At 42.9% G+C, this 20,565-nt stretch overlaps 1 protein-coding gene across 4 annotated transcripts in view; it reads right to left on the reverse strand.

Annotated features, from left to right (window-relative positions):
• The window catches only part of MAPKBP1 (mitogen-activated protein kinase binding protein 1), a 101,688-nt gene that overhangs the window by 5,935 nt on the left and 75,188 nt on the right, over positions 1-20,565 (reverse strand). For 3 of the 4 annotated variants that reach the window (XM_075754433.1, XM_075754432.1, XM_075754434.1), the window contains 10 exons: positions 18,399-18,524; positions 12,870-13,018; positions 12,162-12,211; positions 11,413-11,649; positions 10,302-10,471; positions 8,533-8,678; positions 7,355-7,525; positions 6,405-6,483; positions 4,567-4,877; positions 2,860-3,771 (listed from right to left, as the gene is read on the reverse strand). In XM_075754433.1, coding sequence (XP_075610548.1) covers positions 2,860-3,771; positions 4,567-4,877; positions 6,405-6,483; positions 7,355-7,525; positions 8,533-8,678; positions 10,302-10,471; positions 11,413-11,649; positions 12,162-12,211; positions 12,870-13,018; positions 18,399-18,524 — 2,351 coding nt within the window. The remainder of the gene's footprint in view (positions 1-2,859; positions 3,772-4,566; positions 4,878-6,404; positions 6,484-7,354; positions 7,526-8,532; positions 8,679-10,301; positions 10,472-11,412; positions 11,650-12,161; positions 12,212-12,869; positions 13,019-18,398; positions 18,525-20,565) is intronic. The other variant, XM_075754435.1, reaches the window with a different exon arrangement.

Genomic DNA, 20,565 nt, shown 5'->3' on the forward strand with positions numbered 1-20,565 from the left:
GCACTGCTGATACACCGTAATTAAAAAATGAAAAATATAAGCAAGCAACTAAAGAACATCATTCTCTGCCTGCCCCCACCAGATATTATCTCCAAAGCATCAGAGTTGAAGGCCTGTAATGCTTTATAAAATAAATGCTTTCATGAGTTAGACATAAACCATGAACAAAAACATAGACACACACACAATCTGTAGTTATCTTCAGTTTACAAAGGCCTGGACAAAAGCCATTCAACTTCCTTTAGTTACCTAAAAACAAAACTTGGTCACATTAGCACTATTATTTCTGCACTTCTAAGAACATCAACTTTGAACAGGCTGGAGGGGACCTTATCTAATTTTATGAATACATTTAGATGATGTATAAACAAATACAGCTAGAAAAACATCTATTTATACATAAACAAACACAACTAGAAGAACAAAGGGGGATGAACAAATCCTTCCATGCGCATTTTTCATTTCCAGATTACCCAACCTGGTAGAGTTTGAGCACAGTGGGCTTCAGTGCAGTCCAAGACTCTTGCCTTTTCTTTTTTTTTTTTTGTTTTTTTTTTTTTTTGTTGTTGTTGTTTGTTTTTTGTTTTTGTTTTTTATCTTTTTTTTCCTGCTCCCCTCCTCCCCTCTTTTTGTTTTAAACCCAGCTGTTCCTTCTCATGATCATTTCTGGATTTCTCCTCTGATCATGCTTTTTACACTGGTCTCCAGCTGTGTGAGCTGCCAGTCTGGAGAAAGGTGACAAACATAACATAAATGCTTGAGTAACAGGCATTTTCTGCCTCTCAGGTGTGCAGAGCAGAGCTCTTCAGAAACCAGCAGAGAATATTAAACACAGCAACAGCATTAAGCACATCTACAGCTTTTTAACTGTAAATGTCAAAATGCTTAAACAAAAACAATTAAGTCTCTTTATTTGCAGCTGTTATACAGGCAGGAAAATGGAAGGACAAAAAAATTAAGTGGAAACCCAAAGTCACAGAGCAAGTCAGAAGCAGAATGGGTCTCTGTTAACCCTAATCTAAACTGCTACACTATGATCCACAGAAGCCACAGTAAATTGTTCAGAGCAATAGCCTACTTGGATCTAAACAGCTTTTCCAGCATCTACCACTAAAAATTTGGGAAACGTGGTCTGCAAGAAGTTGAAGGCTGACAGCTGTCTTTTGAAAAAAAAAAAAAAAAAATCGGGGATCCACTGTGCTAAATCATCCTAACTCACTAAAAGATGCTGTTAAATATTCTGTCAGGGCATGCTATGTATTGGGAGCTGCTTTAAAAAAAAAAAAAAAGAAAATAATCACTGGTGAAAAAAAAAATTGCTTTTTTTCTGCACTATCTGCTAATTTGCAAAGATTCCTTACAACTGACCAAAAATCATGTGATATATAGCTTGATTCCCAAGTCTAGAAGAGAAAACTCAGCCTAAAGACTACAGGCAACTGGACTGTTACTTCTCTTCTGTAGAATGGGACTCCACAGCTCCAGTCTGCATCTGCTGTTGGAAGAAACCTCACCCTTGTGGGGGTAGGGTCTGAAAGTTTCAGATGCACTTGCTGTTCTACAGAGCAGCTACCCTATGGTTTGATCCCTCTAGAAGTGCAAAAAGAAAAATAATAGTGCATTAAAACCAGATTATCCCTCTGCTATGCTTTGGTGCAGAGATACTGTGCTTAATCACTGCAATGGAGTAGAGGTGGAGCAGCCTGGCAGCGCAGAAAGTAATGGATCACAGGATTACAGAGGTGTCCCTTCTCAGATATGAATAAGAACAACATAGCAAAAGAGATTAAAAACTGTGCACTGTATAGCCCCCTGAAGGTGTAAGGTATCAGTGGTTAACATTCAGCTTCCTGCTGCAAAACTCAGTCGAGTCTTTCAGGAAGGCATATTTCCTTTCAGGTTGTGACACAAAAGAAAAACCTCTGGAGGTTTTAGTCCCACAGCAGATGCTGTGGGACTAAACTGTGTCTTCTCTGCCACTGGAGGTTTTCTGCCTCGGAGGGCAGGATTTTTGCTTCAGTTTGAAGTTACCTGCTAGTTTTCATTTGATTGAAGTACCTTAAATCAGGGCCTGTAACAGATCCAAGAGCTGTTTTCAGCAGGTAAAACAGTTTCCCACCTCGTACCTTTATCTCTAAGCTAGAGATAATTCAAAAATTAACTCATGTTCTTTTATGCTCAAACCCAAAGGCTAGGCCTGCACATGCACTGCACACCCAGTTTGCAGACATGTCCTCAGAGCAGAGTGATAGCAGCACAGAGACTTTCTTGCTCTCACAGGCAGCTACAGCAAGGAACTCACCTTGCTCAAGCCTTATCTCATGAGAGAAAACTGTATGCAAACCCTTCTGGACCCTGCGCACTTGCACATTAACAAAGTAAAGCCTGAGCTGCCTGGCATACTTTCATTATCTGTGCTTGCTAGGTTCAGCTAGTACGTGTTGGCCTGCACCTTCATCTGCTGGTCAGACATGCTTTGAGAAGGGCATGGAGGATGTAATCTACACACTTCATGGGGATTCCCAGCATGTCAGCTTTTAGCATTGACCAGAAAGAGGTTTGAGCCCCTACAGGTAACTGTACGGCTAAAAACATGAGAATGCTGAGGTCTACAAAACATTCAGCTAAAAAGGACCTTCAGACATAAGACCCAGAGGAAATGGAAATTAAAGACTGAAAAAAAGATGTCAGGTTGAAGAAGTGTCTCACCATTGAGGGGATGGCTTATGGAACGAGACAGGTGCAGACAGGACGAGACAGGCCAGAAGCTGGACGTAAAGAAATGTGATGGGATCGTGAGGCGGTTCACAAAGACAGGAGACAGAAGGGGGAAGATAAGAGATGGGTATCCATGCACACCTGAGACCTGTGCTGAGGCAGTTATAGATGTAGGAGACCTTGGCCTGATGGGGTCTAGTGGGCAAAGTCCAGGCTGCTTGTCTAGTACACAGGCGATGCCAGCGATCCTCTCCCTGCACCTGGGCAGCGTGCCCTCAGGAGACGTTAGGTGCCGGCCCTCTGACAACTCCCTCAGTTTTGGATTGGTGACCCCTGGCTCATCCTGGCAACCTGTCCTTGAGACTGGACTCTCCACTGGGCTCTCCTTAGCAAGTCCTGTGGGGATCTCTCTACCAGGAACCAGAGACCCAGCAGTTTGATTCTCCCTCTTGGAGGCTCGGACCTCAGGAAAAGAGGGTTTCTTTTTACAGGCCCCGGCAGGTGACTGCGGAGACTGTGGCTCAAGCAGGGTTTTTGTTTTGGTAGTGGGTGAGAAGGAGGCCAGTGTGGGTCTATCAGGCAACGGCTTGGGAATGTCAAGAATCAGATGTGCTCGGTTTGATGATGCTAACTTGCTGTGGAAGGACTTGGGAGATGAGCAGTTTACAACTGGCTGAAGCGCTGGCTTCACTGGAACATTTTCTTTCACCGGTAGCTTAATCTTCTCAGCATCTGCTGTGGAACTAAACTGTGTCTTCTCTGCCACTGGAGGGCTAGTCCTCCCATCAGTCAACATTTCGGTGGAGTAACCAAGGTACAGATTTTCCCCTACAGATATGCTCCTTGACATCTTAGCCCGGAAGCTGGTTGTGGGGTTCATGTAGGACTTTGGTTTTGCAGCCCTGACATCTTTGGCCAGCAGAGCACCAGATCCATCCATCTTCAACATATTGGCTGATAACACCCTGCAATTGTTAGGTCTGGGATCCTTCTCAACCACCAAAAGAGTCTGAGGACGCTGCCTGGCAGAGGATATCACTCCAGGACCCTTATCTGTGAAAATTAAACAGACAAACATACCAAAAATAGACAAGAGCCTGCAGTGAATTCCAAAATCGGAAAGTAACAGAGCTGCTCCAGCCTATGTGCCTCAGCTCAGCCCCTGGGAGAGGTCTACAGAACCACTACTTCAGGTTAATATCGCCAAGCCTCAACAGCTTGCTTTCTGGCCCATCCCTCATCCTGCTTACACACTGCTGCTTACCTGATGAGAGAGACCTGTTCTTAAAGTGTATGGCCAGAAATCCTCAGACCACTGTGACCGTTAAGGGAGAGGCCAGAGGAAGCAGGCAAAAACTGGCATACAATGTTGCAGTGATAAGGTTTATTTTTTTTTTTTTTTAAACAAACTGAGTGCTTATTGATGGTTCACCAGTTGACTGTTTTTTCAAAACTAGAGTTCTTTCACACAGAGTGTACGGATACAGTAAGCTCTCTCTTACTGTCTCCTCCTTCCCTCTTTCTGTCCTCCTCACTCTGGGGAGCTTCAGTGTTGGCCTGGAGCAACCACCCACAGCAAGAGAGAATTTCTTTGCAAATAGTTCATTTCACCCTTGGCGTTGGTCCTCCCACAGCTGCCAGACAAATATCAGAGACCGATAATTAGGAGACCAGCATCTGCATTATAAACTAAAAATATTTTCCCTTCACAGGCTAAGAGTCAGAAGACGTGCAAAGCCTGTAGCTCAGAATGCAGAAAGTCATAAGCTTAATTTAAATCTCCGCTCAAGGTCAAATCTCCCCATTTCATTCTTGGGTTTATACCATCATTCCAACCTGTGTCCTTACCCTCATGAACGAGGTCGTGAACTGATTGCGCCTTTCTCATCACTGCATTCACAGGGCCTTCTGGAAAGGATGCAATAACCCGTCCAGGAGCCATACCAACTCTGCTGGCCTCCAAAGCTGATCTGCGTTTTTTCTGGACATAAACAGCCCGATTTAAATTTACACTCTCCAGGAGCTGGCTGTTCTCCAATGCATCACCAGGATGGCTGCCGCCATTTTTGAACAGGTCTGGCGTAAACCGATTGGTCTGGGTTGGTGGCTCAATGGGCTTTGAATCCAGTATCAGATTTGACGACGAGAGTGACAATCGTCTAGAGAACATGATAAAGAAGTCTCAGTTAAAACTAGTAGGTATGTTGCCCTGGACAAACAGGTACACGCATTAAGCCAGTTTCTCTGGGATAAAGAGCTCTTCGCTATCTGGATTTTTTTTAAGACAAAAATGCCCTAGGCTGTTACCACTTCATTCTACTCATCCCTGGAAGGACTGGTCTTCAGGCATTTGACCTTAGGCTGCATGATCACAAATAGCATTGGGTCATTGTTTCCAGGGAGGACACTCTAAAAGGTGAAGGCAAAAGAGAAGGAAAAATTCCAGGCAAGAGGGAAGACTGGGCAAAGTCAGGTCAGGTCTTTGCTCTCAGCTCACCTTACTAAGTGAAATCTCTTCAATTCTAGGCTATCCTAAGAGAAAGTAATTATACTTTCCTAACATTATGAAAGCATAATTACTAGGAAAGTTGGTCAGTATCTTCAAGAGGAAAACTTAATTTCCTCTTCCTCTCCACTTCAGACAAGCACAGTGCGCTTACTTCGGAAAGGAGGCAACTTTCAATCTGGCGTGTTTGAACAGCTGAACAGATTAAAAGCCCAGAGGTTTTCATAGCCTAAAACTACCTCACTTGTTAGATCTCTAGAGTGTCACCATTGCATCTCTCCAGAAGCTTACACAATAGCTAACCATTGGCTTTCTTCCCAAACATACAGTTCCAACGCAAGACAAAGAGGCACTCCTGACAGCAGCAACAGCAGCCCAATACAGCAGTGACAAAAAAAATTTCTCTAACATGGTGAATCTAGACACAGCTGGTGAACCATAGATGTACCCAAATCTGCTCAGTCCTATACAATGAAATTAATCTGAGCTGAGATTTTAGGCTGTCATTTTAGAGGAATACAGAATTATTTGTTTGTTTTAAACATTTATGAACCCAAATCAACAAAAGTATTTACCCTATTTTTTGTTTATTTCTTTGTTTGTTTTGTTGGGATTTATTTTTTAAACAACCAGGGAAACAGCTTGGAGAGGCCTTTTGGGGTGCTTTAGGGTTGAGGGGTTTTTTGAGGACTAATATGGAGCTTTGTATGAGACACCAGAGCACCCTATGAAGGCTGAGAAACAAAGCTGAGTAAGAAAGGACTGTAAAACAAAGGAAAAGTTGACAAGCCTACTTTCATTGTCCAAGCTGAATGAAATGCAAAAGAACAAACAGAGCATAAACAGTGAAGAGTAAATTAGATGATTAGTGATTCCTCCAGCTCAATCAAGGCATTAATCATTAAACAACTAAGCACATTGTTGAAAGACAAAAAAGAATAAAATAACAGCATTGCTTTAGGGAAAAAAAAAATAGAACAGCTAAAGTGACACAGGATGGTCTGTCCAAATCATAGGTGTCTGCAACCAGCCTGCCAGGTGCTATGCTAACACTTTGCTGTGCCTAGGCACACCAGGGCCAGGAGTTTGCTCAACTATTTTGACCCAGGGCCTAGCACAAGACCTACTCACACTAGTAAAAACAGACAGAAACAAACACTCAAAAGAAGCAGAGCCATACCTGAGAGCCGGGGACTGGGAAAGAAAGCGAGAGGAAATGCTGAGATTTTCAGTTCTTTCCAGATTTCTACAAGAGCCACCTAAAAGTTTTGTTTAAAAGGGAGAGAAAAAGGGAGCAGTTTAGTCACAGAACAAACATTCTGGCACATGCATTTTATTATCACAGAGACTATCAAATGTTCCCCCATATACAAGGGGATTTTTTGAGCTAAAACCACAGAGAATGAAATAATTTCATTGCCTTTGCCATTTCTGTTCTACTTAGATTACTCTGCGTTAAACTGCTACTCTCCCTAAGGGTACGCCTCCTCCTTCTTTGCTTCCCTTTGTGTCCTATCCTGCCTGCAGGACTGTGAGGCACTGGCATCAAGCAGAAAACAAACCAATCAAAGGAGGAAAAAAAAGAAAAAAATCCAGACAACTCACATAGCTATCGCTGCTTGCAACCATTATCAATTCTAAAAAGATACGCTTTGTTCTGGAGTTGGTCGATAAAGACTAACCAGCTCCTTTGCCACTCTGATGTCTCTTATTCTCTCCCTCCACCCAGCATTTCAGCATTTTCTTTTGTGACATTTGTTATGCCTCGGTATACCACTAGAGGCCACTACATGTCACCTATTGGGGGGGGGGGGAGGCGGTGTGAACACACAGTTAATACCTTCATATACGACAGGAAAAACTAGCCTGGGAAGAAGAGAACAGCTCTTCAGGATTCCAGGGACAACATTTAACCCGAACTGATACAGACCCCAGTCTCATTCACACAAATTTACACGCAAACTGAGGGAGTCAACAGATGTCACTTCTTTAGGCCTCCCTATTTTTGCCCCCTCATACACACACACACTCTCACAAAAGCCCAGCAGAACTTGTAGCCTGGTTTGGTTTATACAGGGGACAAATCTGAAGTGACCTCACAAGGTCCCCCCACCGAGCAGAGAGCTGTACCTTTTCCATCAGTGCTGCCCAGGGTCCCAAAATGCTGCTTGAGGAACTTTTCCTGATCAGGTATCTGGGAGATTTCTCCCTCCGGCATGCTAGCACCCACGTCTTCCTCTCCTTCCTCTCCCTCCAGGTCTGAGATGCCGTCCACACTTAGGGGTTCAGTGCTTTCAGAATCTGGGAAAAGGCAAAAAAACCCAATGCTGTAATAGCATAGTCACAGTAACATTAGCCAGATTGAAAAAAAATATCAGCAAAAACGCCAAATTGAACCTAGAATGTTAAAGCAAAAGCCGGTCAGCAGTGAGTGTAATTCTCTAATCTATCATATCCCACACACAGCACAGCCTATGGGATAATCAATACCAAATCTGCTTCCTCACCTAGCAAGGTAAAAGGAAGCCAAAGGCGCACAGGGAAAGCACGCTTTAACCAACTGTCCTGGTTTCGGCTGGGATAGAGTTAAATTTTCTTACTAGCAGCTGGTATAGTGCTGTGCTTTGGATTTAGGATGAGAATAGTGTTGATAACACACTAATATTTTAATTGTTGCCAAGCAGTCAAGAGCTTTGCAGCTTCTCATACTAGCCTGCCAATGAGAAGGTGGGGGTTGCCCAGGAAGCTGGGAGGGGACACAGCCCCCCCCAGCTGACCCAAACTGGTCAAAGGGATACTCCATACCATATGACATCATGCTCCGTATATAACTGGGGAAGTCAGCTGGGAGGCACATGGCTCAGGAGCTAGCTGAGCATCGGTTCTGAGTTGTGAGCAGTTGTGTTGTGCATTACCTGTTTTGTATATTCTTATTATTCTTTTCCTTTTCTGTCCTATTAAACTGTCTTTATCTCAACCCACGAGTTTTACCTTTTACTTTTTGATTCTCCCTCCCATCCCACTGGGGTGGAGGCAGTGAGTGAACGGCTGTGTGGCTGTTTTAGCTGCCTGCCGGGTTGAACCATGACACTGCTTCTACAGCGGCTTCACTGAAGCGCCTGTTCAAATGTGCCTGAATCATGCAATACTAGCAAGACTACTTGGAGTCTGACCTCAGCTCAGCTCATGAAGAGGACCAGGTACTAGAGATCAGGATAGCAACTGATAAATATGGCACAGAACCACTCCAGCAAGTTTCTGCAGTGTTCCACATCACATATAAATACATTTATGTCTTTGCATCTTACCTTCATTTGGATGGTCTGGGCTGGACAGACGACTGCTGCTGTAATCTACAGAGCAGGCACTGTCAGGACTGTGTTTGTCTGGACATCCATTACTGTGATAACCTCTACTTAGCTTCCCATGGGGTAATGCTTTTACCTGGAACTCACTACAAGAGAGACAGGAAAGACACAGCACTAGAAGAGATATTTGTTTTACATGTAAAGAAGCACATTCTAACTTTAATAAGGCCTTACCTGTGTTAGTAACACCTCTGATTACAAAAGTAAGGCTTTAAAGAGAAAAAGAAGTTGATTTCTCTCATCATTACACAGTATATTTTTGCATTTCATTAAGCTTGGACAGTGAAGTCTCAAGGGGACTGTCTGACTTTCTGGGCGTTGTCAGTTTCCCACGATTACCAGGTACCAGCACAGCACTGCCGTGCCTTGATTTCCACTACAGGCAAGGAACGAATGTAGAGGTCTACATAATGAAAAAGGGACTAAAACCAGGTCTATATACCTGCATGATAGAAACTCCAGTTTGCCATAGATTTGAGCCCTAATATACTATTTTTTCCATGTTTATGACCTGCTTCTTTGGGCAACTTCCGTGTTGCAAACCAGAGAAGATTCTAGGTTTGAGCAAGACTAATCTACTGAAGAACATCATACAAAAATACAGTATTGTAGGACAGGGATCCTGATTTCTGTTGTGATTTCACAAGTCTTATTTTGTCAAACACCACCAGCACTGTTCTTTTGCCTGATGCTTTAGGATTTCAGTTTTCTACTTTATGAAATACTTTGGTTTCAGATGTTTTCCAATGCAAGGTAGGATGCAGAAGTCACTCAATGGAACCGAATGGCAATTACCCCTGGCAGTTTGGAAACTTTATATACTTTGAGATGTGTCCAGTCTGCATCTAGCATCACCAGAGTGCCTCCCTTTCTTACATGATGGAGCATGGGTCTGCTCTTGTCCAAATGTTATCATAATAAAATTGAAAATGCAAATAAAGAGAAATTGGGAGAAACCTAGCAGCTTCAACTGCAAAAATCTTTGCATGCATTCTTGCATAAAGCCTGCCTAAAGTTATCAGCCCACTCTTTATAACAGAGCAGGAGGAGACAGAGGAAATTAAGCAGCTATTAGCATCAGGTTAAGAGGGCAAGGGAAGAATAAAATTCAGGGAAGGAAAAAAATGGAGCACAGAATGAAACAGAAAATTGAGATAAAACAAAAACAGAAGAAACAGCAGAGGAAGGAAAAAGGTCTCTGCTGTCTCCAGTGTCCTTTTCAATTCCATCCATTTCATACAAACAATTCCATTTCCCACAAAAGGGTCATCACATCCTACATTTGTTAAATTCTTGCCCAATTAGGTTTGAAATTCTCATAAATAATAGTGTCCTGTCATTTCTCCTGGGCAGACATTTCACTGCCACGTATAAGTCACTGTTGGGTGGTTTTCCAGCTTCCAAGTTTTCTCTTGTTTATTTCAACCCACATAAGGGAGAAAGCAAAAAGGCTGCTCACAAGTTGTTTATTCAACAAGAAAAAAACTTGGAGGAGGCTGCTAATGTGCAGTTTCCTCAGAGGAAAGATTATTTTAATGGTGCCTTCTCAGTTTCAGATTCCTTTAGCATCAGGCTGGCATAAAACTCTCAACTAGACATGCCTGGCATCAATCAGGCAGTAAGTCAACTCACCCAAGTTACCACACAAGCTGCAAGCAAACTAAACCAGAAATGCCTAAGCCATGCACAGCAGAGAGCTTATTTTTAACCTGCTAGGGTCTGTGGGATGGATTTCATCTTGCTCAGGGTAGATTACACACTCCTCACTCTCAGAAGGTTCCAGCTCCTGAGAGAAAATCCCATCTTCACAAGACACAAGCCGAATCACTTTGGGTCTTACACAAGACCGGTTATCTTGGAGAGGTACTGAGCTGCCAACCTGGTTTAAAAAGAGAGAAAACTAGATATTACCACTGTTTTTCCTTAAGTCAGCAAGTACTGTACAGAGCTAGAAAGTATGCATTACAGCACAGAATATGATCAGAAATCTGAGATCAGAAAACACAGCACTCCTATGTCTTTCCCGTTTCTTATTTACTAAACTCGACAGACTGCTGCTGTTTGCAATCCCTTAAAATTCTCTGGTAAAATACTGGACTTTCCATCTCTCTTTGACCACACATCAGGAACATAAGCCACGTGGCAGCAGGTTCTTCCATTACCTTTTACAGACTGATCAGACATAGTTCAGAGAAGTCTGTGGGCCACAGCTGAAAAACACTGATGTACTGCATGCAGCAAGCCCAATCCTCTTCTCAGTCATGCAGTTATAAAGGAAGGAAAAACTCTAATGGAGTTAGGCACCAGGACAGATTGCTACTGGAAAACAGGCATTAGCTTTCTGAGGTATGAATACACATTACTTGCTGTGACCCATCGATAGGAAGATTAATGACAACTTAATAATCTAGCACAGCCCACAACTAAGGGCATCATATGAGCCACATTTCAGTGGCTACTTGAGTCAAGAAACTGCATTCCAGCAGAGTGAGCTAAAAGGTAATTAGGTGCACATCTGTAATTCTGAGGTCAGCCTCTCAGCTTCTTTTTGCCATAAATAACCAAAGAGCTGAAAGAAAACACGAGGTCTTCCCTGTCATTGGAAAGAAACCTTGATCTGACATGGGGTCTGTGATTAGATAGCAGAGTCACATGTTGCAGGACTACTAACTACAAAACAGGTTTCTCAGAAGGCATTTAGAGCCATGTCTAAACATATAAAGAATGGCATCAGGTAGTAAACAAACATAGGTGATGATAAACAGAGGCAGGACAGATGCACTCAGAGTAGATTCACCTCCTGAGTAGTACTGCCCTTACTTTGTTGATGAGCACAGGAAGATCTGCCTGCTCTTCTCTCTCGTCCCCATTGCTGTTTTGAGACAGCGAGTCTCGACTTGGAGAACGGGAAACAGAGAAAGACTCCAACTGACGCAGGTCAAGCATGGATTTCACAGTCATTTCTATGTTGCTGGTGGGCTGGGACCAGCGCCCACGTTGCCGGGGCATCTTGCTCATTGGTGCCTCTGAGCGCTGGATTGCTGCTATCTCTTTGGCCTGAAGGAAAATGAAAGACAGACAGTCTTAGAAGCTGAGTTCTGCTGATGGAAAAACAAGAGAGAAAACACAAGACCCACAGAAAAACACAATTATGTCCATCTCCATAAAAGTCCCAAAGCTTTCTGTGAGACAGCTTAAAATTCCTCCCTTAATCATAAAGCATCAAGTAAAGACGATACACTTGTTGCTCCTTCTTGTGTAACTGAACATTTAAATGCCTCGCTTGGATCCAAGTGTACGATCAGCTTCAGCATCACATGAGATTCAGACCAGAAATGAAGGGGCATCTGATGGAAAGATACTGATGTAAAAATCCCAAGTGAAACTGCCTCTTAAACTAGGCTCTATTTTGCCACCCTCAAGTCATTCTTCACAGACAGGTTTCTCAATGGTTTCCCACCGCAGCTGCACCTTTCCCACCAGTGTGACTAAAGCTTTTAATCGCCACAGGAATTTCTTTTCCAATTTCCCTATAACAAGAAATACAATTTGAAGGTTTAGCAACTCACCCTCCTCATTTCCCAATGGGAAAGGCTTCTTGAGAGGGAAAGGTCTGGATCTGGAAAGGGGAAAAGATATATACCTAGTTGACATCCTTGGCCAGCTGTCCAGCTTTTAAAAGACCTCTTACCTCATAATTCCTCCAAGGCAGCATTCCTGTACCTTTTGAACCAGCACATCACTGCCAACATATGCTTTTCCATAGACTACCAAATTGTTGTATCAAAATTTTAACGGAGATGTACTGTTTTATCTAAGATTTTCACTGACTCAGCATACCCATTGCAGAACACTTGCCGCAGTGCAGTGGCCCACCAAAACACCCTGCTCCAATACTCTACAGCATCTGTGGTAAAAATACCTCAAATTAGTAATGGTAATCTCTACTGGAAGTAGATTTGGCTTCTGTAGACTTCCAATAGCTTGCAGACCCAAGCCCAGGACACTAATTTCAAAATTTGTTTGGCCAGTTGAAACTAGCAAGAAACTTGGCAATTTAACAACTGAATTTCTAATCAGCAAACTCTGAAATGTACCTCTCTTCAGATGCAGGAATGAGCAGCTCCAGATTACCCATCGATGTTGATCCATCTGTTTCTGCCTTGGTCTTTCTGCCCACATCTTGATATCCCTAAGCCAGCGTCTCTTATTTTGTCACCCCTTCACATTCATGCCATTTTTCCCCACCTCTGCCCATGTCCCCCTCGCATTTATACCTGAGTCTCTCTCAGTGTTGCAGTTGGACTGAAGATGGAAAGACTGCAGCCCACGTAGCTCATCTTCATCATTCCCTTCATCTTCACCATCCTTGTCACTGTCTGATGAGAGTGCAGGCACAGAGGACAGGGCAGAGATGGACTCATGTCTGGGAGGCAGGAATTAGAAGGAGTATTATGGTCTATCTCAAGAACTGCCCACCATTTCAATCCCTACATCAGGCAGTTCTCCACCTTATCTCCATCCACACTCAGCAAGCTGCCTCAACTCTTGCTCTAGCAAAACCCATCTCTGAGAAACAGGGCAAGTTAAACCCTGCACAAAGGTGCACAGAGCCTGCCACAGCAATTGTCTCATCTGTGCAGAAGGATGACAGAAATCACAACAGAAGTAAACGACTCTAAGAAAGTCAAGTGGAATGAAACCTGGCCTTCCATTTCAGACCCCACCAATTCATAAGGCCAAGACGGTACAGCATATTTGAAAAGCAAATATTTTTCCCACCCTTAAGCATTTCCTCTCTGGAACTGTTTTGCACATCAGAAATGTCATAGAGATACTTCCTGTTTGACAGCAATTGGGTATATGGCAAATTACCACATAAGAGACAGGTTCATACCAAGGATTGCACCATGCAGAACTTGAAGGCACAGCCCACATACCGTAAGGGCACCGTGCTGCCTTTTTTAGCTTTCAGGCACAAGGAATAATGTAAAACATATTTTGGGCAGATCTTTAATCAAAGTAGATCAGACAAGTGCTCCCACACAGACCTCAGAGGCAGTCCCAGCACAGAATCCCCCAATACCAATCAAGGATACTTACCAACCCCAAATTCTACCTTCCCACTTTCTTCTCCTCTTCCCCTTCCTCCCCTCACCACTTCGGTCAACAAAACCAAATGAACTAACCCACTTTGGACAATAATCGAACAAATGAAGAATCCCTAACAAATAAATTTGAGTAGTGTGCTCCACAGCCTTGAACTAGAGTGCCAAACTCATCATTAGTGACATTTATAGGATATCACTGGTGGGTGTTGAGTGCCAAGCATTATTCATGAAATAAAAATAGCTCATCCACCAAATACAGAGCAGCCTGGCGAGGGACCAACTTCTCCTGTAGCTGACAGATAGCAGGCAGCATTGAAACATGGTAAGAGGAGTTGAAGCATTTTAATCTTTTCTCTTCCTGTATAGCGGCAGAACATTAATTTCCACTGCTCAGTGGCTGAGCAATAACTACCCAACCCTTTTGGATGAGCTTTGAGGTGTTTGGGCAAAAAGAAGAGTGAAACTGACTGAAGTCTGCAGAGTTCTCCAGTGAAACAGTTTCATGTTGGCTGTCCTCATCAACTTTTGACATTTGAGTTTGTCAGTGTCTTCGTCTTTTATACTGTCTCCTTGTGTGTCCATCTTGTCACTCTCAGGTTCCTGTGTCTAAGCAGGGGAATCCCAACAAATTTCAAGTACCACAGTATGTTTGAGGTTATGTCAAGTTTCATCCTATGAGGTACATTACATCTTGTTCATACTTAGATGGAAGTCAGAGTAATGTAGGGTGAGGTTTCAAGCATGGGAGCTGCTTTCAAATAGGCACCACACGAGAGCATTTTTGAAAGCAAAGGAGTAAGACTTCTGGGTTTTGCTGAATTCCTGCTGAGAGCAGGATCAGCCAAACCCCAAGAAGCATCATTATACCAGAAAGAATGTTTCAGGGTAGCTGTTCCAGACTAGCATGTACAGCCATGTCCAATTCTCATGATACATGTGACTCAGAGCAAAGATTTTAATTGTCCTTGCTCTTGTCTTCTTCCTTTGCTGAGGAATTATCCCATTCTGGTACTATGCCTGGGTCTTGTTCTGCGTGGATGGGCAGAGCCAACTGCACTTCAGTTCCTAGTTTCTGAAGGGTCTGCCAGTACAGGGTCAATGGCAGGGAAGGACCTTCAGTTAGAAGGTCTTCAGGACACACATATAGACTTAAAAGTGCCATATATCTTTAATGGGGTTCTAGTATTTAGACATTTGATATAAGGTACTCTGTATTCTTTTGCATGTCCTGAATTCAACCCTTCTTTCTTTTCTTAAAGCAAAACAGACAAGAATGGCAACTATTCATTTCAAGAGGTATGTTGCCAGCATTCCCACTCTGATCATGTGCTACTTAAACCCTGAGCTTTAGGGGCATATTTATGAAACTGTAACATCCTGTGTGGCAGGGATCACTAGCAGATGCCTCCCCTGCCCAAATGCCTAAGAGTTTTAAAAAGAAAGTTACCCTGCTTTTCTGCACAGAAGGATCACAGTGCTGCTGACTTCAAGAGTTTCCCTGGTGTTATAATTGCAGTAGTTCAGCGCAGACTCAGGCACCACTTCTGATCTGGCATCAAAAACCTGCCCCGTTCCGAGCCCTGGAAACCACACAGCTTTCCTGGACTGGACCAAAGCCTCACTGAGAATTTCATAAGGAGTTCTTGTTTCCAAATATATCTGATGGCACACAGTACAGTATACATGTATCAGTTTTAGACAATTTAATTTAGATAATATTTATATCGCCTGCTATTTATACTAGACCTTCAATGAAAGTCACAGAAAAAGCGACTTTCAAAATTAAAATTAAAAAATATAAATGCTCAGCTAAAAACATGGCCATATGCCCTGCAAACATTCCACAGTAAAATCAATTTAAAACTTCCCTTCCAAAAAAATTGAGACAAGCTTTTCTAAACAATAAATACATACTTGGATCAAAATCAAACCCCTATTAAAAGGCCTTTACACGATTCCATCTCTGAAAATATAAATGCCTCAAAACCAAAATGTACCAGCAATATCATCTGAGTACAAGTTCTATCATCCCAAACAATCAAAGCTTCTCATGTTCAGCAGATGAGAGAAAAGCACACATCTGCGATTATCACAACCAGAAGCTGAACCGAAAGGCTCTCAGGGGCACTCTGGAGAACTGTAGGTCATACAGGTCAGATGAGTTCCAAAATAATCCAATGTCTCATAAAGGCAAGTCAGAGAAATCCTTCAGGGGAGAAACTTTAGTCTCTCTAGAAGTTTTGGAGGGACTGAAAAGGCTGGGACTTTTCAGTTTGGACAGAAGGTTGGATTAAGAGAGGTTCTGACAAAGGTTTACAAAACCATGGGGACTACGGATAGCTGGATGCAAAACGATAGTTCATCAAAGTTCACAATATTCAGAAGCAGGGAGCTTTCAACGAATTTAGCAGGAATGTGGTTTAACAGAGACAAAATAAGTCCTTCTTTCCACAGAGAGCAGTGAACTCCTGAAACTTGTCACCAAAGGAGGTTGCAGAGGCAGACGAGTTCAAAAAGGATTTATACAAACTCAGGGGACAATGGGTCCATGACCAAATACTAAAGGGAACAGGTAGAGACGTATCTCCTAACATCCCTGATATAACGATTAAGCACGAGGCAAACGGACCACAAAGGTTCACATAGCAAGGCTCACACCGTGTCTCACTAAATAGCATCTTCCATTGCCCCTGTTAACAGGAGAATACTGGGCTTCTGGAGCACTGGTTTGACCCAGAAAGGCATCTTCTGTGTGTTTATACTCCAGATGTTATTCACCTGGGCCAAATCTGCCCTGCCAGTTGCAGCTGGATAGAGGCAGCACTGTCCTGTATTGGAAATCTTCAGCTCCCCACTGCCTCCTCAGCTCAGTTTTGTTTCCCCAGTATAATTTTGATTATTCATCCTGTCATACCCTCATACTACCGAACTAGCAGAATGCATTACTTCCCCCACCAAATTCTACCAATACTGTTCTAGAGAAAATCTAGTAGAACAAATGACATATCACCAGGCAGGGAGCTTTCTTATACTACTGTGAATCCTTTTGAGACAACAGTTTTACACCACAAGGTGCAAGCCAACTCTCCACTGCAACCTACAAAGACAGACTTTGGAAACACAACCAGAACAGGTACAGGGCATCTAGAAAACCAATCTTACTCAAGTTCATTATTTTCCTTCTCCCACCTCAGTAATGCTGGTCCAATAGGCTCGTCCTCCATATTCAGTCCCAATCCAAAATGCTCTGGAGCTATGCCTTTGCTGATCTCCAGTGACCACAGCGGTCGATCAAAACTGAAAACAAGCTTTCAAAGCTGACCAAACAAGTAGATTCCAGGCTTGCAAAGAGGTTACCAAACAAGTTTAATAAAGTGCTGGGCTTGGCGTGGCACTAACACCGCCCTTCAGCAAGCGTCTGTGACGGAAACAAGTATCACCTCATGCGGAAGAGGACTGGGATTATCTGTCACAGGCTGAGCTTCAGTAGGGTAAGGCTGCAGCTGCTGGAATAATGGAGAGACTGCTATAAAAAGCACATTGCTTGACAGCTCCAGAATTCTGGCTAGAAAAAAAGCTTCCTGTGTTCTCCCAGCATCATTACCAAAAGCACTTATTACACCAGACTCATTTCAAGAATGAGCAGATCAAGACTTTCCCAAATGAAACTATGCAGACAGACTTGTTTCAACATTACTTGGTCCCAAAGGGAGTGGGAAGGTCCTTGTGATACTCCACACAACAACCAGTGTAGTAAGTCCTCCAATGCTTTGGCACTTTTACATCCAGAACTCAATTTGTAGTCATGTGAAGGAGGAACATTGTGGGTCATGGAATCAAGAAAATCAGCGCTTATCCTTTTTTCCTCACTTTGATTCTCTATCAGCTTCATCAGGACTCTCTCCTGCATTGCTTACAGTCAAATTAGTCTCAGCTACTTACTATGGAGAAAGCAAATACAGTACACTAATAATCCATAATCCCCTGACACTCTTGTTCCGTTCAAAAACAGGGTCCGTGTTTAAGCACCACTTTTTACAGAAAGGTTACCATATAACTTTAGATCTATTCAATTCGTAGACTGTGGTAGTTTGTTTTTAGGTATGTTGTTTACTGAGCAAAAAATAATAATATGATTTAGCTGCCAAGAACTTTTCCCATGGAAATTATTTTTATATTTATTATTTATATTATAATTAGGTGATGTTCTGCAAAGCCTCTGGAAAATAGTTAACAAAGAAACAACACAACTGGAAGGACTCTCTCACAATTATGACCAACATGGCAAACTCATATAGCTCACAGACATACTTCAATACTAGCACTGCAGAAAACAGCCTTTAAACTGCATTCAGCCTGGACCCAGAGAACTTTCTTCGTGAAGGAGCAAGCCTTCCCTGGTGGGATGCTGTGTACCAGCCCCAGTACTGCTAGGTAAACTGCTTATTAAAGTTTCTGACCACATCATTAAACTAAATTAAGACACAAGGGGCATTGCACACACATTGCAATCAGTGAAGCAACACTAAGTAAATCTGTCTGGAAGATCACAGTCAGGCTTCTATATCTACTTCTGCTATCTTCATTTCTATCAGTGAAGATAGGAGAAACCTTACAGTTGAATCCCAGTGCCACATTTCTTTTCTCATTAAACCCTACAAAGTCAGCCACCTCTTCTCAGTCTACTCTGCTCACCTCATGAGTCCAGCTGTCTTGTGCGGAGGAGACTTTTCTGCCTGCTTCCCTCTCTGCTTCATGTCAGACAGTCGCTGCCGCATGTTGATGGTCATCTCTGAGCTCAGACGCCAGATGAAGATACAGCTAAAAGAAGCAAAGGTGAGGCTGGAGTCAAGTCTCAGTTCAGTTTATTGGTATTATCAGTTCCTACTGCAGAGGCAAACAAGAGCCCTTCTGTCTGGGGCGGGGGGGGGAGACACGCACAGAAACAGCTTCACAGAAACTCAATCCCATCACAAGCCTCATGACAAAAAGGTAAAACCTGCCTGACAAAAACTCCCTGTGGGCGAGAGCAACTGCAAAGATATTTACACAGACTCACCTCCAATCCTATTCCTTTGTTTGACTATCTCAACAGCTGCTGAAGAAAAATGCCATTAACAAGCCCTCCCATGGTCAGCAGGTTAAGAGGAGCCTACAGATGTTCTTTGCATCTTCTAACAGCAGCTAAGCTGCAGCCTCTGATTGCAACTACCCCCACAGGCCAGGCCTTCCTAATGCCCACCATCCCATGGAGTCTCTGTGGTGTAATAATGGTTAAGCTTATGTGGCAGTACTTTTTACAGTCAGGGTACTCCTATTATTTTACTTGGACTCCCTCCAGGAAACTTCTAAGAAATTTGATTAAATTTGGTCAATGGATTCAAAAGCGTTTAAGAGAGGGAAACAAGTTGTGTCATCTCATTGGTCTCATTTTCTTCAGAAATCTGGCTAAAGATAACAATAATAAAAAAATCCTCATCACATTAGAGAATACTGTATCTCATCTTCAGCTACTAGAAAGTACAATGACCAGCATTTTCTTTGAAATTTAACCTCAGTGCTAACTAATTCTTTTCATCTCACCCATCTTTCCTGTCTAGCTTGGTAAACTTGCATTGATGTAGAAACAGAGGTGGTGCTTTTACTATCATTTATAAAATCCTTCGCACTATTTTGGAATCCAAAGAGGATTTAATCAAGTTCTTCAAGACCCATCAGTGCCACCATAGCCATGGGTACTCCAATTCACCACGGAGTTTTCAACAAGGGGCTTTGCCCTCTTCTTTGCTAGTTCGTAAAAATTTATTTGCTCTGCCATTTTGAACAATGGCCATGAACTTTGGTCTCCTGGACCCGAGGCAAGTGCCAAAAGCACCAGGATCTTGAATGCCTGTACCTTCTCCATTTTTTTCTTCTCATGAAGAGACATTTTAAAAGGTTTTATATCCATGTCACACGAAAAGAAAACAGAAACCCCACTTTGGAGTCTGTGGAGATTTTAACGAAAAATTAAAAATTCCCTCCTTGCCCCCAGTGCCGCTCCCTTTGCAACAAAGCTCAGCAACATCGCTCCCAGCTACTGAAGTCACACACTGACACAGACGCTTCCCATCAACAGCGAACTCGCTGTCATCCTCCCTCCTCAGCTTTTCAACCAGGAGAAAGTAGTGAGGCACTGCATCTGGGAACTATGGCAACCCGGGGCAGGCAGCTGCTTCCCTTCAAGCAGCAGCTCTCAAACGTAACAGCAACCCTAATCCGCTGCGGAGAAAATACTGAAAAGCAGGAAACAAAATTCAGAAAGCAAATCTGGCTTGTTCATTTATCCCACCCCCACAGCTATCAAACCTAGGGATAAGCAGCAAACAGTATGAACTTGTAAATACATCAGCATTCAACATAAAGCTCTGCAGAAGTATGCTCCCACCTACCCCTTTTACTGCTTTGTCTTTTCTTGCAGTACTTTTCTCACATGGGTCTCCCAGTCCTCGTGCCCTTCTCCATGTCCATTTCTCTTTCTATTCTCAGTTTTAGCCTTTGCACATGCTGCTATGTGGGAACAGACTGTTTTCCCTGTCCTCCTTTGAAAAACATGCTTTCTCATCTCCCTACAGCAAAGTTCTTCATGAATCCTTTCCTCATTTCTCATCCACCTCCTCCATACCCTTAGCGAAGAACATGACCATTTCGCTCATGGAAATGGTCAACGAGGGAACATTACACTAAATCACAAGACCTCAAACCTTCCATGTTTCTGGAATTTATCAACAAAAGGACTGTCTCTTCTGCAACTTTTCCCCTAATGTATTTACACACATGAAAGGTAAAGAAAGAGGAAAACCAAATATACTTTTTATTGAAA

This window comes from Balearica regulorum, chromosome 5 (assembly GCF_011004875.1).
Source record: "Balearica regulorum gibbericeps isolate bBalReg1 chromosome 5, bBalReg1.pri, whole genome shotgun sequence".
Classification (NCBI taxonomy): domain Eukaryota; kingdom Metazoa; phylum Chordata; class Aves; order Gruiformes; family Gruidae; genus Balearica; species Balearica regulorum.